Source organism: Dendropsophus ebraccatus, chromosome 4 (genome assembly GCF_027789765.1).
Source record: "Dendropsophus ebraccatus isolate aDenEbr1 chromosome 4, aDenEbr1.pat, whole genome shotgun sequence".
Lineage (NCBI taxonomy): Eukaryota > Metazoa > Chordata > Amphibia > Anura > Hylidae > Dendropsophus > Dendropsophus ebraccatus.
Window position 1 is genome coordinate 52812555 of NC_091457.1, and position 19080 is coordinate 52831634.

At 44.0% G+C, this 19080-nt stretch overlaps 1 protein-coding gene across 1 annotated transcript in view; it reads right to left on the minus strand.

Annotated features, from left to right (window-relative positions):
• Positions 1-18065: 18065 nt before the first annotated feature.
• Positions 18066-19080, minus strand: part of CSTF3 (cleavage stimulation factor subunit 3) — a 62185-nt gene continuing 61170 nt past the window's right edge. Inside the window, exons 20-21 of the mRNA XM_069965790.1 lie at positions 18939-18999; positions 18066-18345 (exon numbers count right to left, since the gene is read on the minus strand). Coding sequence (XP_069821891.1) covers positions 18143-18345; positions 18939-18999 — 264 coding nt within the window. The 3' untranslated portion in view covers positions 18066-18142. The remainder of the gene's footprint in view (positions 18346-18938; positions 19000-19080) is intronic.

A 19080-nucleotide genomic window follows, 5' to 3' on the forward strand; every position in this document is an offset into this window, starting at 1 on the left:
ATAACATATGTTAGCAGTGTAAACAGAGTCTCACTTGTATGGAAGATTTACAAAAGAGAAAAAGTAGAAACGTGTTAATAGAAAAATATTAGATTTCTGGAGATATACATTTCAGGGTATTTGTAGAAATGCCAATTTGATTATATGTGAACATTCGAGATAAGCGCATACGATTCGATTGAATATGCACTGTTTTTGTTGCACTGAGGATGATGGCTAGCGAGATGGAAGGATTCATTCAGTGCGCAGTCTGCCGCATGTACGCACAACTGGAGCAGGTGTTCCAGGGTGAGTACCGCTGTGACAGATGTGAGCATGTTGCCCATCTAGAAGCTCGAGTTAGAGATCTGGAGAAGCATATTGCAACACTGAGGGAACTTGGCCACCTTGAGAGGGAACTTCGGCTCACTGAGCAGGAAATTAGTGGGTTAGAGATGGAGGTTGGTGATATAGATCAGGAGGCCCAAGTAAGTAGCTGGGTTAATGTAGTTAGAGGGACCAGTAAGGGATCCAAGAAAAGGAAGGCCACTTCTCCTACTATATGCCCAAGCAAAATTGCCAAGTTAGGTGATGATGCAAGGGCATCCGTGTCAGAAATGGCAGCTCTTGTGGAACCTGTTCTCCCTAACAGCCGGGGGAACAGTCCAACTAGTAGTGGGCGGGATGGTATTGTAGGTAGGCCTAGACAGCTAGTGGTTGTAGGGGATTCTATAATCGGGAAGACGGATAGAATAATTTGTCGCCAAGACTGCCTCAACCGAATGGTTTGCTGTCTCCCTGGTGCCAGGGTTCGGCATGTGGTGGAAAGGGTGGATAAATTACTTAGGAGGGCTGGGGATGACCCAGCTGTCGTGGTCCATGTGGGAACCAATGACAGGATACAAGGTAGGTGGAGATCTATTAAAAATAATTTTAGAGAACTAGGTGCTAAGTTGAAGGGAAGGACCTCCAAGGTGGTATTCTCTAGAATACTGCCTGTGCCATGCGCATCGCAGGAAAGACAGCGGGAGCTTAGGGAGTTAAATGCATGGCTCAAGTCGTGGTGTAGAGGAGAAGGGTTTGGGTTTTTAGAGCACTGGGCTGACTTTTCATTGGGGTACAATCTGTTTTCTGCAGATAATTTGCACCTTAATGGAAGGCGGTCCGCTGTGCTGGGGGAGAGAATCCTAGAAGGGGTGGAGGGGTTTTTAAACTAGGGATGTGGAGGGAGGACAATGTAGTATGTAATGTAGTGGCAGATAGGTTAGAGAGGGGACAGAACAATGAGGAGGTCCTGTGGGGGGAGGATAAGAGCAGTGCATAGGGAGATCCATATGTTGCGGATGAACAGTGAGGATGATTGCAGCCACAGCACAGTAATAAATCCTACTTCTTGTAATGTAGCGGTTAAACTCGATGGTAATATAAAGTGTATGGTTACTAATGCCAGAAGTCTAGCCAGCAAGATGGGGGAGCTAGAGGCCTTGGTTCTTGAGGAGTCCATTGATGTGGTTGGTGTGACTGAGACATGGCTGGACTCCTCACATGACTGGGCTGTCAATATTCAGGGATTTATGTTGTTCAGAAGGGACCGGGTGGGCAGAAGGGGAGGAGGAGTATGTCTGTATGTCAGAAATGATATTAAAGTGATGATGTGGAAGCATTGTGGGTAGAACCAACAGAAGGAGGTAAAGAGTGAAAAAATTATTCTTGGTGTAATCTATAGACCCCCCAACATTACTGAGGAGGTAGATGGCCAGTTGAATAGACAAATAGAGCGGGCTGCCCGGGAGGGAACAGTAGTGATAATGGGGGACCTCAACTACCCAGATATAGGGTCACGGTTCAGCTAAAACCACAAAGGGGAGGGAATTTCTTAATCTCCTGCAGGATAGTTTTCTGGGCCAGTTTGTGGAGGAGCCAACTAGAAGTGATGCCTTGTTGGATCTGGTTATTTCTAACAACACTGAGCTGGTTGGGGATGTCACTGTCCATGAACACCTGGGTAATAGTGACCACAATATAGTGACTTTTAGCTTAAAGTGTAGAAAAGAAAAACATGTTGGTAGGGCAAAAACTCTTAATTTTAAAAGGGCCAATTTTCCTGGGTTAAGGGCAGAACTTCAGGGCATAGACTGGGAGCAGCTGCTGGCACATACGGATACAGCTAATAAATGGGAAATCTTCAAATCCACATTAAATAACTGTACTGCCAAATATATTCCTATGGGTAACAAATATAAACGGTTAAAATCCAATCCCACATGGCTTACAACCGAGGTTAGAAGGGCTATAAATGAGAAAAAAGGGGCATTCAAAAAATATAAATCAGAGGGGTCAGCTGTAGCATTTAAACATTACAAAGAAGTCAACAAAACCTGTAAAAATGTAATAAAAGCAGCAAAAATTCACAATGAAAGGCAGATAGCTATAGAAAGAAAAAGAAACCCCCAAAAATTCTTCAAATATATTAATGCAAAAAAAAACAAGGTCAGAGCATGTAGGACCCCTAAATAATGGTGAAGGGGAATTAATAACTGGGGATCAGGAGAAAGCTGAGTTACTTAATGGGTTCTTCAGTTCTGTATATACAAAAGAGGATGGAGCTGTGGTGGGTGGGGCCAGTACTGAGGTGGGTGGGGCCAGTGCTGCTAACACATGTAATGTACTGAACTGGTTTACTATAGATATGGTCCAAGATAAATTAAACAAACTCAATGTAACCAAAGCTCCAGGGCCTGATGGATTGCACCCCAGAGTTCTTAGGGAACTCAGTTCTGTAATTTTTCTACCCTTGTATGAAATATTCCGTGATTCTTTGCTTACTGGTATTGTGCCGAGGGACTGGCGTAAGGCAAATGTAATGCCGATCTTCAAAAAGGGCTCTCGAACTTCCCCAGGTAACTATAGACCCGTAAGCTTAACGTCCATTGTGGGGAAACTATTTGAGGGGCTTATAAGGGACTACATCCAGGAATATGTAGTGGCTAATAGTATTATAAGTGATAACCAGCATGGTTTTACTAAGGACAGAAGCTGTCAAACCAACCTAATATGTTTCTATGAAGAGGTAAGTAGAAGCCTGGATGGCGGCGCAGCTGTGGATATCGTGTACCTGGATTTTGCAAAAGCGTTTGACACAGTTCCTCATGGACGTCTGATGGGTAAGTTAAAGTCTATCGGTTTGGAAAATTTATTGTGTAACTGGATTGAAAACTGGCTTAATAATCGTACCCAGAGAGTGGTGGTCAATGATTCCTACTCCGAATGGTCCCCGGTAATAAGTGGTGTACCCCAAGGGTCAGTACTGGGCCCTCTTCTGTTTAACTTGTTTATTAATGATATTGAGAATGGAATTAACAGCAATGTTTCTATCTTTGCAGATGACACCAAGCTTTGTAGTACAGTACAGTCTATGGAGGATGTGCAGATGTTACAGGATGACTTAGACACACTGAGTGTTTGGGCATCCACTTGGCAAATGAGGTTCAATGTGGATAAATGTAAAGTTATGCACCTGGGTACTAATAACCCACATGCATCATATGTCCTGGGGGGAGTTACTCTGGGAGAGTCACTGATAGAGAAGGATCTGGGTGAACTTGTAGATAATAGACTACAGAACAGCACACAATGTCAGTCAGCTGCTTCTAAGGCCAGCAGGATATTGTCATGCACTAAAACAGGCATGGACTCACGGGACAGGGATATAATATTACCGCTTTATAAAGCTTTGGTGCGGCCCCATCTGGAGTATGCCGTCCAGTTTTGGAACCCGATTCATAAAAAGGATGTTCTAGAGCTGGAGAGGGTACAAAGACGGGCAACTAAACTAATAAGGGGAATGGAGCATCTTAGTTATGAGGAGAGATTAGGGGAGTTACATTTGTTTAGTCTGGAGAAGAGACGTTTAAGGGGAGATATGATTAACTTATTTGAATATATAAATGGCCCCTACAAGAGATATGGGGAAAAGATGTTCCAGGTAAAACTCCCTCAAAGGACAAGAGGGCATTGCCTCCGCCTGGAGAAAAAAAGGTTCAATCTCCGGAGGCGACAAGCCTTCTTTACCATGAGAACTGTGAATCTGTGGAACAGTCTACCACAGGATCTGGTCACAGCAAAAACAGTAGAGAGCGTCAAAACAGGGCTAGACAAGTTCTTAGAGCAAAATAATATAAATGCATATGTATAGAACCTATCACCCCTCCCCCTTCCCTGTATCCATCCCCTCCTTGGTTGAACTTGATGGACATGTGTCTTTTTTCAACTGTATTAACTATGTAACTATGTATTCGATTGCGGTATTCGAAAGATTCGAATACAATCGAGTATTGTGCCGAATATGCGGCAAACATTCAAAAGTCCTCCTATCGCAGTTGGAGCTTTTTTAATCCAATCACCATGCAGGGAGGCCGTGAGGGACCCTTGGAGTACGCACGCAGCGCGAAAATGGCGTATACCCTCATTGGATAGCTGAACCACATGACCTTGAATCTCAAATACTTGGCTCCCGCCTCTTGACTGCAGATGCGCTTTCAACCTAGCCAGGGAGAGTTCTTCGAGCAGGGAGAGAGAGGTTTTAATAACGTTTTGGTTAGGCAGGCTTACTACTGAACCCAAAAGTCCTTTTCAGGGCTAATATCTAGCAAAAAAGTCATCTCTGCATTCAAAGCACTTCTCAGTGCTAAGAAATAGATCGCAGCAGCTGTATTCATTCCAGTACACTGTGTGTACAAGTGACTTATAGTGTCCCTGGTTTAGCCCTCTAAGGGCACGTAAACGTTATACCTATTGTTCCAGTTACCCAGTAAAAGGCACGTGATACCTATTGTGCCAGTTGCCCAGTAAAAGGCATGTGATACCCAGTGTGCCAGTTGCCCAGTAAAAGGCACGTTATACCCAGTGTGCCAATATCTGCTCCGCTGCGGCCTAGCGCTCGTATAGCATAATGCATCACACGCGCAAATCACATGACGCTCTACGGACGTACATTGTAATCATGTATGTGACGATGTTTACGTTCGTAAAGCGTTTGCAAATATTTTTCATTCGCAACTTCGGAGAGTGGCATTATACTGCGATTTTGGGGGGTTTGGTGCAACCAGGCATGCTCCCCCTGTTGACACAGTGTCATTCCGAAGGTGTTTGCATCGTTTAGGGAGGTCTCATAGGAGACTTGGTGACCTCCAAGTGGTCGAATTTGGATTTCCAAGTGGCGAGAATTTTTTTCCCATAGACTATAATGGGATCGAGTATTCGTTCAAATAGTCGAATATCTGTGCCTACTCGATTCAAATTCTCGAAAGTCGACTATTTCACTACTCATTCACTATTCTAGTGATCATCTTAAATAAGAATTTTATAATCTACTAGCATAATTTATTTATAAAGTAACTGGCATCTTCTACCTGCCCCGAAACTTCAGACATTGTTTTGTTTTTTTTTAAAGTATATCTATGATGATATATATATATTTATATATATATATATATATAAATTAATTATTTCTTCCCCCCCACCCTTCTTCCATGTAATCCTGCACAATTGCAAAAACAATCCGTCTATTATAAAACTGTCATTATGGGGGATGCAGCTGCAGTTTCTTACTGTGTTTCATTGAAGCAAAGTGCAGACGTTTGATTGGCTGGGAGTGTGTTTTTCATGTCACATCAAGAGGAACATGCTCACTTAGGGCCCTTGCACACTGAGGAAATCACGCGGATAACATGCCGTGGATTCTGTTGCTCGCTATCCCCTGCGCTCCCGCTTGACGCTCCGCTGGTCCCATAGGCTCCATTCTATGGTCCGGCGGATTCCGTTGTCCGCCCCGACATGTCACTTCTTTGGGCAGACGGTGGAATCTTCCCGACCATAGAATGGAGTTTGTGGGATGGGCAGAAAGTCTAACGGGAATGCGCACGGAATCTGCGTCAGGTTATCAGTGTGCAAGGGTCTTTAGAGAGTATGGAGAGATCTGGAAATGACATTGCAGATATGAAAGGAGACCAACGAATAACACTTCTGCACTTTATCTGTAACACTAAAGAGGGATTGGGATTTTTTAATAACAGTTAATGCTTTATATACATAAATAATTTATTTAAGTTGCCGACAGATCTGACTGTTTCACATCTATAATTTTAATGGTGTCTTATGAAATTCTAAGAAAAGAGACATTCATTGCTGTGAAGTGACTGACTGTTTTATAATAGGAGACATTGGTTTTTATAAGGAGCATCAAGTCTTATGTGTATATTTTTACATCACTGTACTCTGGAGATCCGTAATCATGCTGGTCAGAGATCAGGGGAGTTGTTTATGCACTTCCTCAAAGTCTTATTATGGGTGGCCAGCCTACGTATTTACACTACATTAATGTAATAAGAATACAATATATTGGTCATCTGTAGTGAGGATGCTATATAAGCATTCACCTATGGATACGTTAGACGGAATATGTGATGAAGTGCACATGTTCAGGGAACATAACTACACCAGTAAGGGTAATGCATAGCTATTTTGCTTATCTGTTCCTCTTGGCACATCTGGTGGTGACTTATCTCTCCTGAGAACAAAAGTATCCGGCATGTTACAGTCTAATTACCTGATCATCCTGATATCTGCTGTTGGGCTAAAGTCGTCTGGTTCCATTAAAATCAGTGGGATCTGCTCAGATTATTCTATTTATTAGTGATGATAAGATGCAATATCAGATAGAGTTGTAGTCTGCAATGGTCAACATAGCCTTAAAATTTCCCGTGGCAGCGGGGCCTTCATCTTACCTGTAAAGCCCCTATTCCACGGCTCGACTGACAGGAGTAAACGAGCACTATTAGCGCCCGTTTGCTGCTTGTTCCCCGCTCGCTTCTGCCGCCATTCCGCGTGGCAGCAGCGAGCGGTTGAGTCTGGGGTGGGGGGCCGCGGGGAGGTGCAGGGGGGCTGCCTGGGTGATCGCTAGATCTTCCAGACAGCTCATAGCATACAGCAGCGGTCTGCTGCCGCCTCTCCTGTTCCACGGCTGTACCAGTCGTTTGTCTTTCAACATGTTTGAAAGACAAACAACGCAATGATCAGCCGACATGAACGATGTCGGCTGATGGTTGCCTTCTATTCCACGGGCCGATAATCGTTCAGTGGAATAGGGCCTTCATTCTTCATTCCAGAGCTGAGGACCGCTGCACTTTTCTCATACAGGCCTTTTATTGATATTCGAACAGCAGTATACTGAGTTACCTCCCTGGTCTCCTGAGCGATGTCTCCTCCTACTGTCCTTAAATTATTATTATTATTGTTGACCGAATGAATGATGTTTTACAGAATGTTCTGTCTTTGTTTTTGGATTTTCGGCTTCTCAGTGATGTGATTATGATTCCATAATCAGTTCCATTGTCTCTTGATGTTGCTTATCTCTTGCTCTTAAACTCTAATGAGTTGAGTCTTTTCAGAATACACCCCATATCAGATAAAGCTACAGTCTGGTCATTTGTGCAAAATTTAACACAATTTGGTCTTTTTCCACGCAAGGGTCACTTACACGGCCCGACATGAGGCCGATTATTGGTAGAAGGAATGTTTCTGACAATCTTCTGGCCAATAATCGGTTTGTGTAAAAGGCCAAAGAACAATGAGGGAGATTTATCAAACATGGTGTAAAGTAAAACTGTCTCAGTTGCCCCTAGTAGAGATGGTCCGAACCGGGTTTTTGTGGCTCCCATATTGCAGTGGCTGACTGCTTTCTTACATAATGATTGATAGATTAACTGGTTAAAGCGACTCTGTACCCACAATCTGACCCCCTCAAACTGCTTGCACCGTCAGATAGCTGCTTTAAATCCAAGATCTGTCCTCTGGTCCGTTCGGCAGGTGATGCAGTTATTGTCCTAAAAAACAACTTTTAAACTTGCAGCCCTGTGTCAAATTGGCGTGGCCTAGAGTGTGTGTGATCAAACATTGCACCACACCCCTCTGCCAGTCCTCATCATTAGGAATGCCATGGGCAGGATTTTTTCTAGTAATCAACTGTGTGAACACTGCAAATGAGCTGGATAGTTAAAGGGAACCAATCACTTAAAAAACGCATGTAAAGCTATGGGAATGTGCTGTAGCAGCACCCAGCACACTTCCCAAACATGCTTTTATACCCCCCGTCCCTGCAATGTACAAGCCAAAAACGTACTTTATAAACTCGGCGCCCTGTATGTAAATTACCCCCAAGTAGTCCTCTGGACGGGGAGCTGCGGGCAAGTAGTCACAGTCCCTGGGCGTTCTGCAGTGCTAATCACGACCCTCTGGGCGTGATTAGCCTGCATAATTGTGGCGGCGTCATCAGAGGCGCGCTGTCTCTAACGTTAGCACGCCTACGTTCTTGCTGTGCCGCTCATGCGCAGTACAGCGGGTCCGGTCTGCGCCGTACTGCGCACGTGCAGAAAACCTCAAACTCATTGCTGGAGATCCGGCAATGAGTTCGAGGCTATTTTGCACCTGCGCAGTACGGCGCAGACCAGACCCGCTGTACTGCGCATGAGCGGCACAGCAAGAACATAGGCGTGCTGACGTTAGAGACAGCACACCTCCGATGAGGCCGCCACAATTGTGCAGGCTAATCACGCCCACAGGGGCGTGATTAGCACTGCAGAACGCCCAGGGACCGTGACTACTTGCCCGCAGCTCCCCGCCCAGAGGACTACTTGGGGGTAATTTACATACAGAGCGCCGAGTTTATAAAGTACGTTTTTGGCTTGTACATTGCAGGGCAATGCATGTTTGGGGAAGTGTGCTGGGTGCTGCTACAGCACATTCCCATAGCTTTACATGCGTTTTTTTAAGTGATTGGTTCCCTTTAACCCCTTAACGACATCGGGTGTACGTATACGCCCCCGCAGGGTGGGCTTTAACGGAGACGGGCGTATACGTACGCCCGATGTTTCCCCGATAGCTGTGTGTTCACACACAGCGGTCGGGGAAGATGGCCTGCTATAATGTATAGCAGGCCATCTCTGCTCGTCGGCACGGGGGGTGATTAACCCCTCCCATGCCGACGATCGCTGCTATATGCTGATCAATACAGATCAGCATATAGCAGCTGAAAACCGCTTTCCGGGTCATCGGTGACCCGGTGGCCCGGAAAGCAATGGCGATTGGTGCTGTCCGAGATAGCACCAATCGCCATTAGTGTCCCCAACCAAGATGGCGCCGATGCCACCCCCACGATTGCCGTGATAGGCCGGCCAGTACCGGCCGGCCCATCACGGCGATCATACTGTAAAAAACAGTGTTGCCGAGTTCTGCACCCCTCAGCTAGGTAGCTGAGAGGTGCAGAACAGGTGTGTGTGGTGCAGGTGTACCATACTCACCTGATCTGGCCGTCCAGAGCGAAGATCTTCGTTCCGCGCCGTCCTCGCGTTTTCTTCGCGTCGCTTCCGGGTTCGTTCGTCCAGCGTCGGAAATCTTCGGAAACACTCGGGTCTTCGTGTTCGGCGGGCCTCGGTAATCTCCGGCAATCTTCTCTCTACTGCCCCCTAGCGGCTGATCAGTGAATATCATTCACTGATCAGTTGCTTTGGGTTAAAAAGATTTTTTTTTTTTCCCAATTATTATTTTTTTACTTTTTTTGCACCCTAACGCCGCTGAGTACTGATCAGCATCGCACGTAAGTGCGCCACTGATCAGCAACTCCTCCTTTTTGGCGTAGGAGCGGTTTTTTCCCCCCTATATCCTACCGCCACTGTCTGCTGATAAGTGTGGCATTTATCAGCAGCTCCTTTCTTGGCGTAGGGATATTATTTTCTTACTGTCAAAAAAACTTAAAAAACACTACATTACACTACACTACATGAAATAAAGTTTTACAATAAACATTTACATACCCCATATACTAGTCCCCGTATAAAGATGGCCCCCAGGGTGTTTTCGGCGTCGGACGCATATGCTATTATTGCCTCCAACACCGAAACAGCCAGTGAGAATGAATGGGGGGATTCTTCTTTCCTCCATTCATCCTCATCATCATCATCATCATCATCCAGTGACGTGTCTGGGGGTAACGTAGCGTACGCTGCCCCCCAGACACGTCTTTTCCGCCAGTACAGTCCCAATAAGAGATCACGGTATGGCGTGAAATTCTACAAACTCTGTGACAGTACCTCAGGGTACTCTTACAGATTTAGGGTACGTGCACACTGCGGAATGGCGAAGAATAACCCTTTGTGCATTGCGCAGCTGGCACCCGCCGGCAGACTGATGCAGGCGTGCGTCTCCGCCCGTGTCATAGACTCCATCCTATGCACGGGCGGATTCCGTTGTCCGTCCAAAGAATGAACACGTTTATTCTTTTGGACAGAGGGTGGAATCCGCCCGTGCATAGAATGGAGTGTGACACGAGCGGAGACGCACGCCTGCATCAGTCCGCCGGCGGGTGCCAGCTGCGGAATGCACAAAGGGTTATCCTTCGCCATTCCACAGTGTGCACGTACCATTACAGTGTATGAAGGAAGGGACACCCGAGTGCAGCCCCAGATGCCCCCAGATGAACCCATTGCCCCCCTCCCGTCCTCAGAGTTAGTGGGGAGATCGTAAGTGAACTGATCTTCCTACTGCTGGATAAGGGTTACCGCCTGTAAGGGGATAACTTTTATACCAGCACCCCCTCTTCTGGTCCCTCGCTGCCCGAGCTACTGTAGCTTGCGGCACAATCCGAAAATATCAGAAGTAGTAATAAAGCCCTAATATTTAGCAGCCATGGAGCGGACCTAGCGCTTCTGGATATGAAGGACCCCGTATCGCACCAGGGCAACATTTTCCAGGTGACGTCCCCCACACTGGAAAACAGGAGACCCCAGAAGAAGTGCAGAGTGTGGGGTAACAGTGTGACACCTGTCCTGATCCCCCCGGCCTCTGCATACTGGATCGCTCCAAGGCGTACCACACGTCATTGGAGTTCTACATTATCTAAATTCTGACCCTTATTCCTATTTCAGGGGTCACATTGATCCAGGGATTATTCTGATCGCCATTATGGAGTCGGGAAGGAATTTTTCCCCTGTGATGAGGCTACTGTCGTGTGCCTCACGAGGGTTTTTTGCCTTCCTCTGGATCAACACAGGTTGAATTTGATGGACACCTGTCATTTCCAACCTTATAAACTAATTGGCCTAATACCCCCAAATAAATTAGAATTGTCCCTTTTCCCCAGCTAAGTAGGTATGGCCGCCATTCCCATTAGAGACTTGCCATGATGCAATTACAGAGCCTCTGTGCTGCCGGGACAGAAGAAAACGCCCACAAGTGACCCCATTCTGGAAACTACACCCCATAAGGAATCTAACAAGGGGGGCAGTGGGGATATGGCCCCCTGGTGACAGGCACATTTGTGGCGTGAAAATAAAAATAAATTATTTTTTATTTTCACGGCACATGTTCCACATATGTGCCCATCACCAATGGGGTCCATATCCTCACTGCACCCCTTGTTGGATTCCATAATGGGGTCACTTGTGGGGGGTTTCTACTGTCCTGGCAGCACAGGAGCTTTGTAAATGCGACATGGCCTCCATCCTCCATTCCAGCCTCTAAATGGCGCTCTGTCCCTTTGGTGGCTTGCCCTGTGCCAATATGGCACATTATGTCCACATGTGGGGTATTTTCGTACTTAGGGGAAACTACCCTACACGTTTTGTGTTCACTTTCTTTTTTAACCCCTTGTGGAAAAGGAAAAAATCAAGGCTAGACCAACATTTAGTGTAAAAAATGTTTAATTTTTACACTAAATCATTGATCTTGTCTTGATTTTTTCATTTTCACAAGGGGTTAAAAGATAAAAAAAAAACACTAAATCTGTAGTGCAATTTCCCCTGAGTACGGAAATACCCCACATGTGGACATAAAGCGCCATGTGGGTGCAGGGTAAGCCTCCAAAGGGAAGGAGCGCCATTTGATTTTTGGAGGCTGGATTTGGATGGAATGGATTTCGAGGGGCCATGTTGCATTTAAAAGGCCCCTGTGTTGCCAAGACAGTTGAACCTCCCCACAATTGACCCCATTATGGAAACTACACCCCTCAGGGAATGTAACAAGGGGTGTAGTGAGCATATGGACCCCACTGGTGATTGGCACAAATGTGGAACAATATGGCGTGAAAATTAAATATTACATTTTTTACACTATAATGTTGGTTTAGCCTTAAATTTTTCATTTTCACAAGGGGTTAAAAGAGAAAAAAACACACAAAATGTGTAGAGCAATTCCCCCTGAGTCCGTAAATACCCCACATGTGGACATAAAGCGCCATGTGGGTGCAGGGCAAGCCTCCGAAGGTAAGGAGCGCCATTTGGATTTTGGAGGCTGGATTTGGCCAGAATGGATGATGAACGCCATGTCGCATTTACAGAGCTCTGGTGCTGCCAAAACACTGGAAACCCCCACAAGTGACCCAATTCTGGAAACTACACCCCTCAAGGAATCTATCAAGGGGTGCAGTGAGGATATGGACACCTTGATGACGGCCACATTTGTGCCGAGAAAGTGAAAAAATGAAAATTTTCCCTTTCACGTCACATTGTTCCACATTTGTGCCCGTCACCAGTGGGGTCCATATGCTCACTGCACCCCTTGTTAGATTCCTTGAGGGGTGTAGTTTCCAAAATTGGGTCACTTGTGGGGGGTTTCCAGTGTTTTGGCAGCACGAGGGCTCTGTAAATGCGACATGACCCTTGAAATCCATTCCAGTAAAATCCAGCTTGCAAAGGCCAATTGGCGCTCCTTCCCTTTGGAGGCTCGTCCTGCGCCCGCTTGGCACTTTATGTCCACATGTGGGGTATTTCTGTACTCGGGAGAAACTGCGCTACACGGTTGGTGTTTTTTTTTTTTTTCTTTTATCCCCTTGTAAAAATGAAAAATGAAGGCTAGAACATTTTAGTGTAAAAAATAGAATTTTTCCTTTTTTACACCACATTGTTCTGAAAATCTGTGAAGCACCTGTGGGGTCCAGATGCTCACCGCACCCCTTGTTACATTCCTTGAGGGGTGTAGTTTTCTAAATGGTGTCCCTTTAGGGGTCTTTTTCAGGTTTTGGCACCCCAGAGCCTCTGCCAACCTGAAGTGGTACGGTCAAAAATAACCAAATATAACGGAGGCGTTGAAATTCACTGGGCGCTCCTTTATATCTGAGGCTTGTGGTTGCGTCAAATAGCGCAATAGGGCCACATATGGGGTATTTCTATAAACTGCAGAAACGGGGCAATCAATATTGGGGTGAATTTCTCTGCTAATAGGTTTATCATTATGAAAGATATTGGATTACAATAAAATCTCTGCACAGAAAATAAAAATTTTCAAATTTCTTACACACTTAGCTTTTATTTCTGTGACTCCCCTAAAGGGTTAAAACACTTTCTGGGTGTGCTTTTGCAGAGTGTGGGGGGTGCAGTTTCTGAAATGGGGTGCTTTGTGGGGCTTTCTAACATACAGGCCCCTCAAATACACTTTAAACCTGAACAGGTCCCTGAAAATATCTGATTTTGAAATTTTACAGAAAATTTGGAAAATTGCTGCTAATGTTAAGCTTTCTATATTCTAAAAAAATGAAATATAGTTTAATAAATGCCGCCACCATAAAGTAGACATGTTGCTAATGCTATTTAATATATAATTTATGTGGCATAACCATTTTCTGGATAAGCAGGAAGGTTTCAAAGTTGGAAAAATGCATTTTTTCACAATTTTTCACGTTATTTTGGTGTTTTTCATAAAGATTCGTTATGAGTATCGACTCCATTTTACCAGAAATGTGAAGTACAATATGTCACGAGAAAACAATCTCAGAATCAGCCAGATAGGTAAAAGCATCCCGAAGTTATTAATGACTAAAGTGACACAGGTCATATTCATAAAATTTGTCTCTGTCCTTAAGGGGTTAAGGCACCTGTGTAGTTCACACAAGTGATGAATAGGAAAAACACTGCACAGGGCATTACTAATGATAAAGAGGGTGGGGAGGAAGGATGAAGAGGTGGTGCAAGGCTTTAGCACACACAGTAGGCCACGCCAGTGTGACACAGGGCTGCAAGTTTAAAAGTTGTTCTTTAGCACAATAACTGCATCACCTGCTGAACGGACCCCAGGACAGATATTTGATTAAAAGCAGCTATCTAAAGGTACAGCGCAGCGCAGATTGTGGGTTCAGAGTCACTTTAACTATTGGAGTGAGTCATTTTTATAAATACACTACATTATTGCTCTTATTTATATTCTTTAGGCTGGGTTCACACTAACGTTTTTCTTACTTGCTAACAGATCCATCCATATTAATTGAATAGATAAGCAAAAAAACTGATTAGCAGACTGGTTGCAAAATGTTCACTTTTTTCATTATCCGTTTGCATTTTGGCTTTAAAAAACTGACTTTTGTCCATCAGTCATCATACATTTGCATAGCAGTTTATTTCTTTTTCCTTTGGTTTCTCACTTCTACACACGCTCCGTGACAAAACTGATGAAAACTTTTAGCTTGTAAACAGAAATACCTTCTGTTTAGATCCGTCCTCATTGACTATAGTGCAGAAAAACGGAAGTGTACTTTCCAGTTGTGTTCCATTTTTTTCAAATGGAGGAAAAAAAGAAATTTTTTTTCCCGTTCCCAAAAGCAGAACACATGCAAACGGAGCACAATACAAATACATAGAAATGAATGGGGTGCTGGACGGATACATCAGATTCCGTTTGTTATTTAAAAATGAAACAGCTAAACGGAACTGTGGCGGAGAGAAAAACGTCAGTGTGAACCCAGCCTTTTCCTGCTATTCTGCACTTACAACTTATATTTTCAGCTCAAGAGTGCAACTCTGGAGTAGAACATAACACACCTTTTGAAATACATCCAGTGTTCAAAGGTGGACATATAATATCCAGACACAACTTTAAAAAAAAAAAAGAAAAAGGGATAACTGTTCAAGAAAAGAAAATGAGTAAACCAGCATCAGGGTGATGCACATCCAGTGTAAAGGCAGGATTAAAGTGCTCACCACACTTGGAACTGTCATGGCAGCATCTGGAGATTTAGCGGAAGGGGGGCCTTTCTGATGTCACACCTAGCTTGTTCATTAGGCAGGATTCCTGACAGTCAGCAGCCAGAAAGAGATAGAGACTTGCAGGGGCTGCCTTGTGGATTTTCATCAGGAAACCTTTTCCTCTTGAGCTCATGTCTTTTGCAGTTCACAAGAGCCACTCGACCGATTCCAATTGAACTTTTAAGCATTTATCAACACTGCTGACTTTTTCTCCACCTGTATTTGCCCCCCAAACTTTTAGAGTTCTCCTGAAGCTGCCCCAAGGCCCCCTGGCGCACCGGTCAATCACAGGTAACCTATTTCCCATGATTCTCGCTCACTGTTTTGCTCTGCTGCAGACTGTAAATCTGAAAAGCCAGTTTTAGATAGCTCTGTGCCTACAGGGCACGGGGAGGACTGTGGCAGAACAGGAAGTAGAGAAGGCAACAGCATAGTGCAAGTCTGAAATTATTTTTTTAATGTTCGGTTGGACTTGTCTTTAAAACGGGACACATGTCTAAACACCTATACTGCTAATCTACCTAATCCAAAAAATCTTGGGCAAGAAATTTTTAGGCTTTTTTTTTTTTTTTTTTGTAATAGGGCAAGGGGGAGGCACTTTTACACCTTGGGGCAAGTCTCAGTGTCTAACCAGACCACACATGTAAAACTGCATGCTGAGTTTTGGATCTGATCACAATAACCATATATGATCCCAAAGGGGCTCTCAGGTACTGCTCCTAATCCCCATTCACATAATGGAGTCTGGAAAAACACTGACAGCAGTAAACTGAGAATTATTTTACATTGCATAAAGTTTAATGATCAGCCCCAGTCAGATATTTCTGGAAACTTGTGGGCCTCACCTTGCCCCATTTTCTCGCTGTACAACCATATAAACGTCACATCACTATTAGGTGTTCTTGTTTAATCCATTGAAGGCTATCACCACCACGCTTACTATCGCACAATCTGTGTGAGGAATGTGTGGTATGTGACCACCTCCCCATTTATCTTTATTGGAAGCAATCAAATGCTAACCATCACACGTGTAATGTAATAGTTCAACACATTTCTGATATTTTTCTACCATTGTAGTCAGTGAAAAAGGGAAGATAACACGGGAAATAGCTGTAAAGTGAAAAAGCTGTATTTTCAGCTTCTTTGCAGAAAAGGTAGATTATTTATTTTAGCATAACTATGAAAGGGGGGGCACCCCAGGCAGTTATCTTTTATAGCTATAATAATGAGCTCACAATATTGAGATCAAGCTATTAGAAAGTGCAGCGATGCTTGAGGATCTGCCCTTCCTATAGGCTCCATTCTATTTAGACAGATTTTGCCATCCACCCAAAAAATAATTGACATGTCAATTCTTTGGACGGACAACGGAATCCGCCGGACCATAGAATGATGCCTATGTGATGGCCAGTTGTTCAAGTTGGAGTGCACATTGAATCCGCTTGAACTTATCCGCCCTATTTCTGTAGTGTGCAAGGGCCCTTATAAAGGACAGTCCACAGATGAATGGCTGTGCCTGGCTCTGGTTTTGTAGGGGCTAAGGCTCTCAGCCACTGTCTCTTCATTCTGCAATAACTTTGGATCTGTCCTAAGGGCCCTTGCACACTGAGCAATAGGTGAGGAATTGAAGAGGAATCCATTTCTGCTTGAAATTCCTCCCGTAAAATATGAACAGGACAACGTCCTATTGTGTTTAATGGGATTTCCGCTCTGTTGTTTACACTGCAGAATTTCAGAGCAGAATTTTCTGCTGCAGATTCATTTTCCGTCCATAGGCCCCCGTTCACACACAGCAAAAACGGCAGAATGTCGCAGCGGAGCTCTCCGCTGCAGAATCCCGCTGTGTTCAGTGTCCTGGTTTGAGTGAATTAGAGGGGGTGCTCCTCCACTACCGCCGCTCTCCGCTCGAAGAAGTAATTTCTTTGAGCGGAGAGGGGAAGAAGCGGACCCGTGCGCCCCCTCTCATTCACTCAAAGCAGGACACTGAGCACAGCACGGAATTCCGCCGTTTTTGCTCAGTGTGAACAGGGCCAAAGAAGTGACATGTCATTTCTTTGTGCAAATTCCACTATAGAATCTTCAATTCCTCGTCTATTGCTAAGTGTGCATGAACCCTAGGAGTGTTTTGGAAGACATTTCCCATGGTGAGTCCCTACCACATACTGATACAAAGACCAGCATAAGTACAATACTTTAAACCAACTAAATGGAACAAGGTTGGTTTATTCTTTTATTATGCAAATCAATTTTGAATGGAAAAAAAAAAAATTAAAAAACAAGTGATCACATCCCAAAAAGACTGAAGATAGTCATCACTTTCCACTGTAGAACAACGCGACCTCACATGTAGAACTTAGTATTTATTGTATGAAAAAAGGAGGACCATGTACAAAACAGACCATTCTGTTAACAGCAGATGGAGTAGATTTTGCACTTTAAGCGTTTAATATTTTTGTTGCTGTTGTAGGGTTTTTCCCTTAGGTCTTTTGCAGTGCAATGTGAACAATACTAGCACTGAATTTAATAAATTGTGCAATTTACAGAGGGTACAAATGGAGAAGTGTTTTATGATGGTGGTACATAGCTTTCCATCTTACAGTGTTTTTTAAAATAGCAGCGGAATCATAAAAAAAGGCAAAAGGCTGCAGCGCCCCCTGGTGTACAAGAATGGAAATCCATTTAGCTGCAAATAAAAAAAAAAATCTACAGTGTCTGGTATTGTATTAATAGTAAAATGAATGATATCAGAGTTCCTCCTGATGACACTGGCACCAGCTGTTAAGTAGACATTAAAAAAATGAGATCACAATTATAAACTTTCCAGTTTTCTTTAAAATAAACCTTTGGAGCCCCCTGTGAGTCTCCCAATTTGTACATAAAAACACAGATAAAGAACCCAAGGAGTATGTACATTTCTCGACTCCTTCCAAAAGAACGTGCCAGATTTTCCTTTTTTTTTTTTCTTTTTCATACGGCCACTGATGCAATCTTACTTTTAAGATGCTTGTAACAAGATAAAGTTATCTTTAAAGCAGGAGGGTTGAGGCAGAAAGAATACAATGGTAAAAGTCTGTTTGTCTTGTGTTTTTGACACCTGTTCACCGAATCCTTTTCTGCTGCCGAGCTCTGTAAATGTCATGGACGGGGGGCACCACAGCTCCCTTTTCTTCATCATCGTCAGAATCTTCGTTTGGTCTTTTAACAGATTTATTTATTAGCGTGTTTGCTTCAACTGGGCCATTACCTTCCATTAAGAGTTCTGCCTGGCCTCCAGTTATCACTCGGACAGCCTCTTCAACAGCTACACAGGAAGATAAAGTGGGATTAGTGCTATTGGTACTATTTTTTATTTATTTAATTTTTTTTTTTTGGGGGGGGGGGGGGCTGGGCTTTATACTGTATGATTGTAGAAAACACAACATTCCTACTTTACATAGAGGAATTGTACAGGATAAGGAAGGTGAGCAGCAATAACAGAAACAAAAAAGCAGTCATAGATTTATATTCCTGTACAACCCCTCTTTATATGCCACAGCTCTATGCAAATCCAAGCATTGTACAGGTAAATGACTAATTTCAGTGGGGTCACAGCAGTGGTAATATATTTTGGCAGCCAGGTTCTCCTATTTACACCTCTGTGGATGGGGCACAGTGAGTAAAAAATTATATATATTTTTTTATTTCCCCCATGGCTTTAGGACAATACCCCACTTCATGGGCACTGTCATGAATGCTAAGGGTAAGTGTATGGTTGCTGTAGCTGTCCCCAAAGATTTCAAACGTCCAGCCACCTACTACAATATGTGATGTGAGGGCATGATAGCGGTTATAATTTTGAAGCGGGTAGTGGAACAATTTTGCTTTATTAAAAAAATATAACAAATATATACTTACTGTCTGGAATCTTACAGCGGCGGAAGATTTCCATAAGTTCATCCACTTGCACAAAGGGGCCCTGTAAAGATGAACACACTCTTAGTATGCCAAAAAAAGAAATCAGTAGTGGTCATATATGTAAATAAGTGTGCGTCTAGCC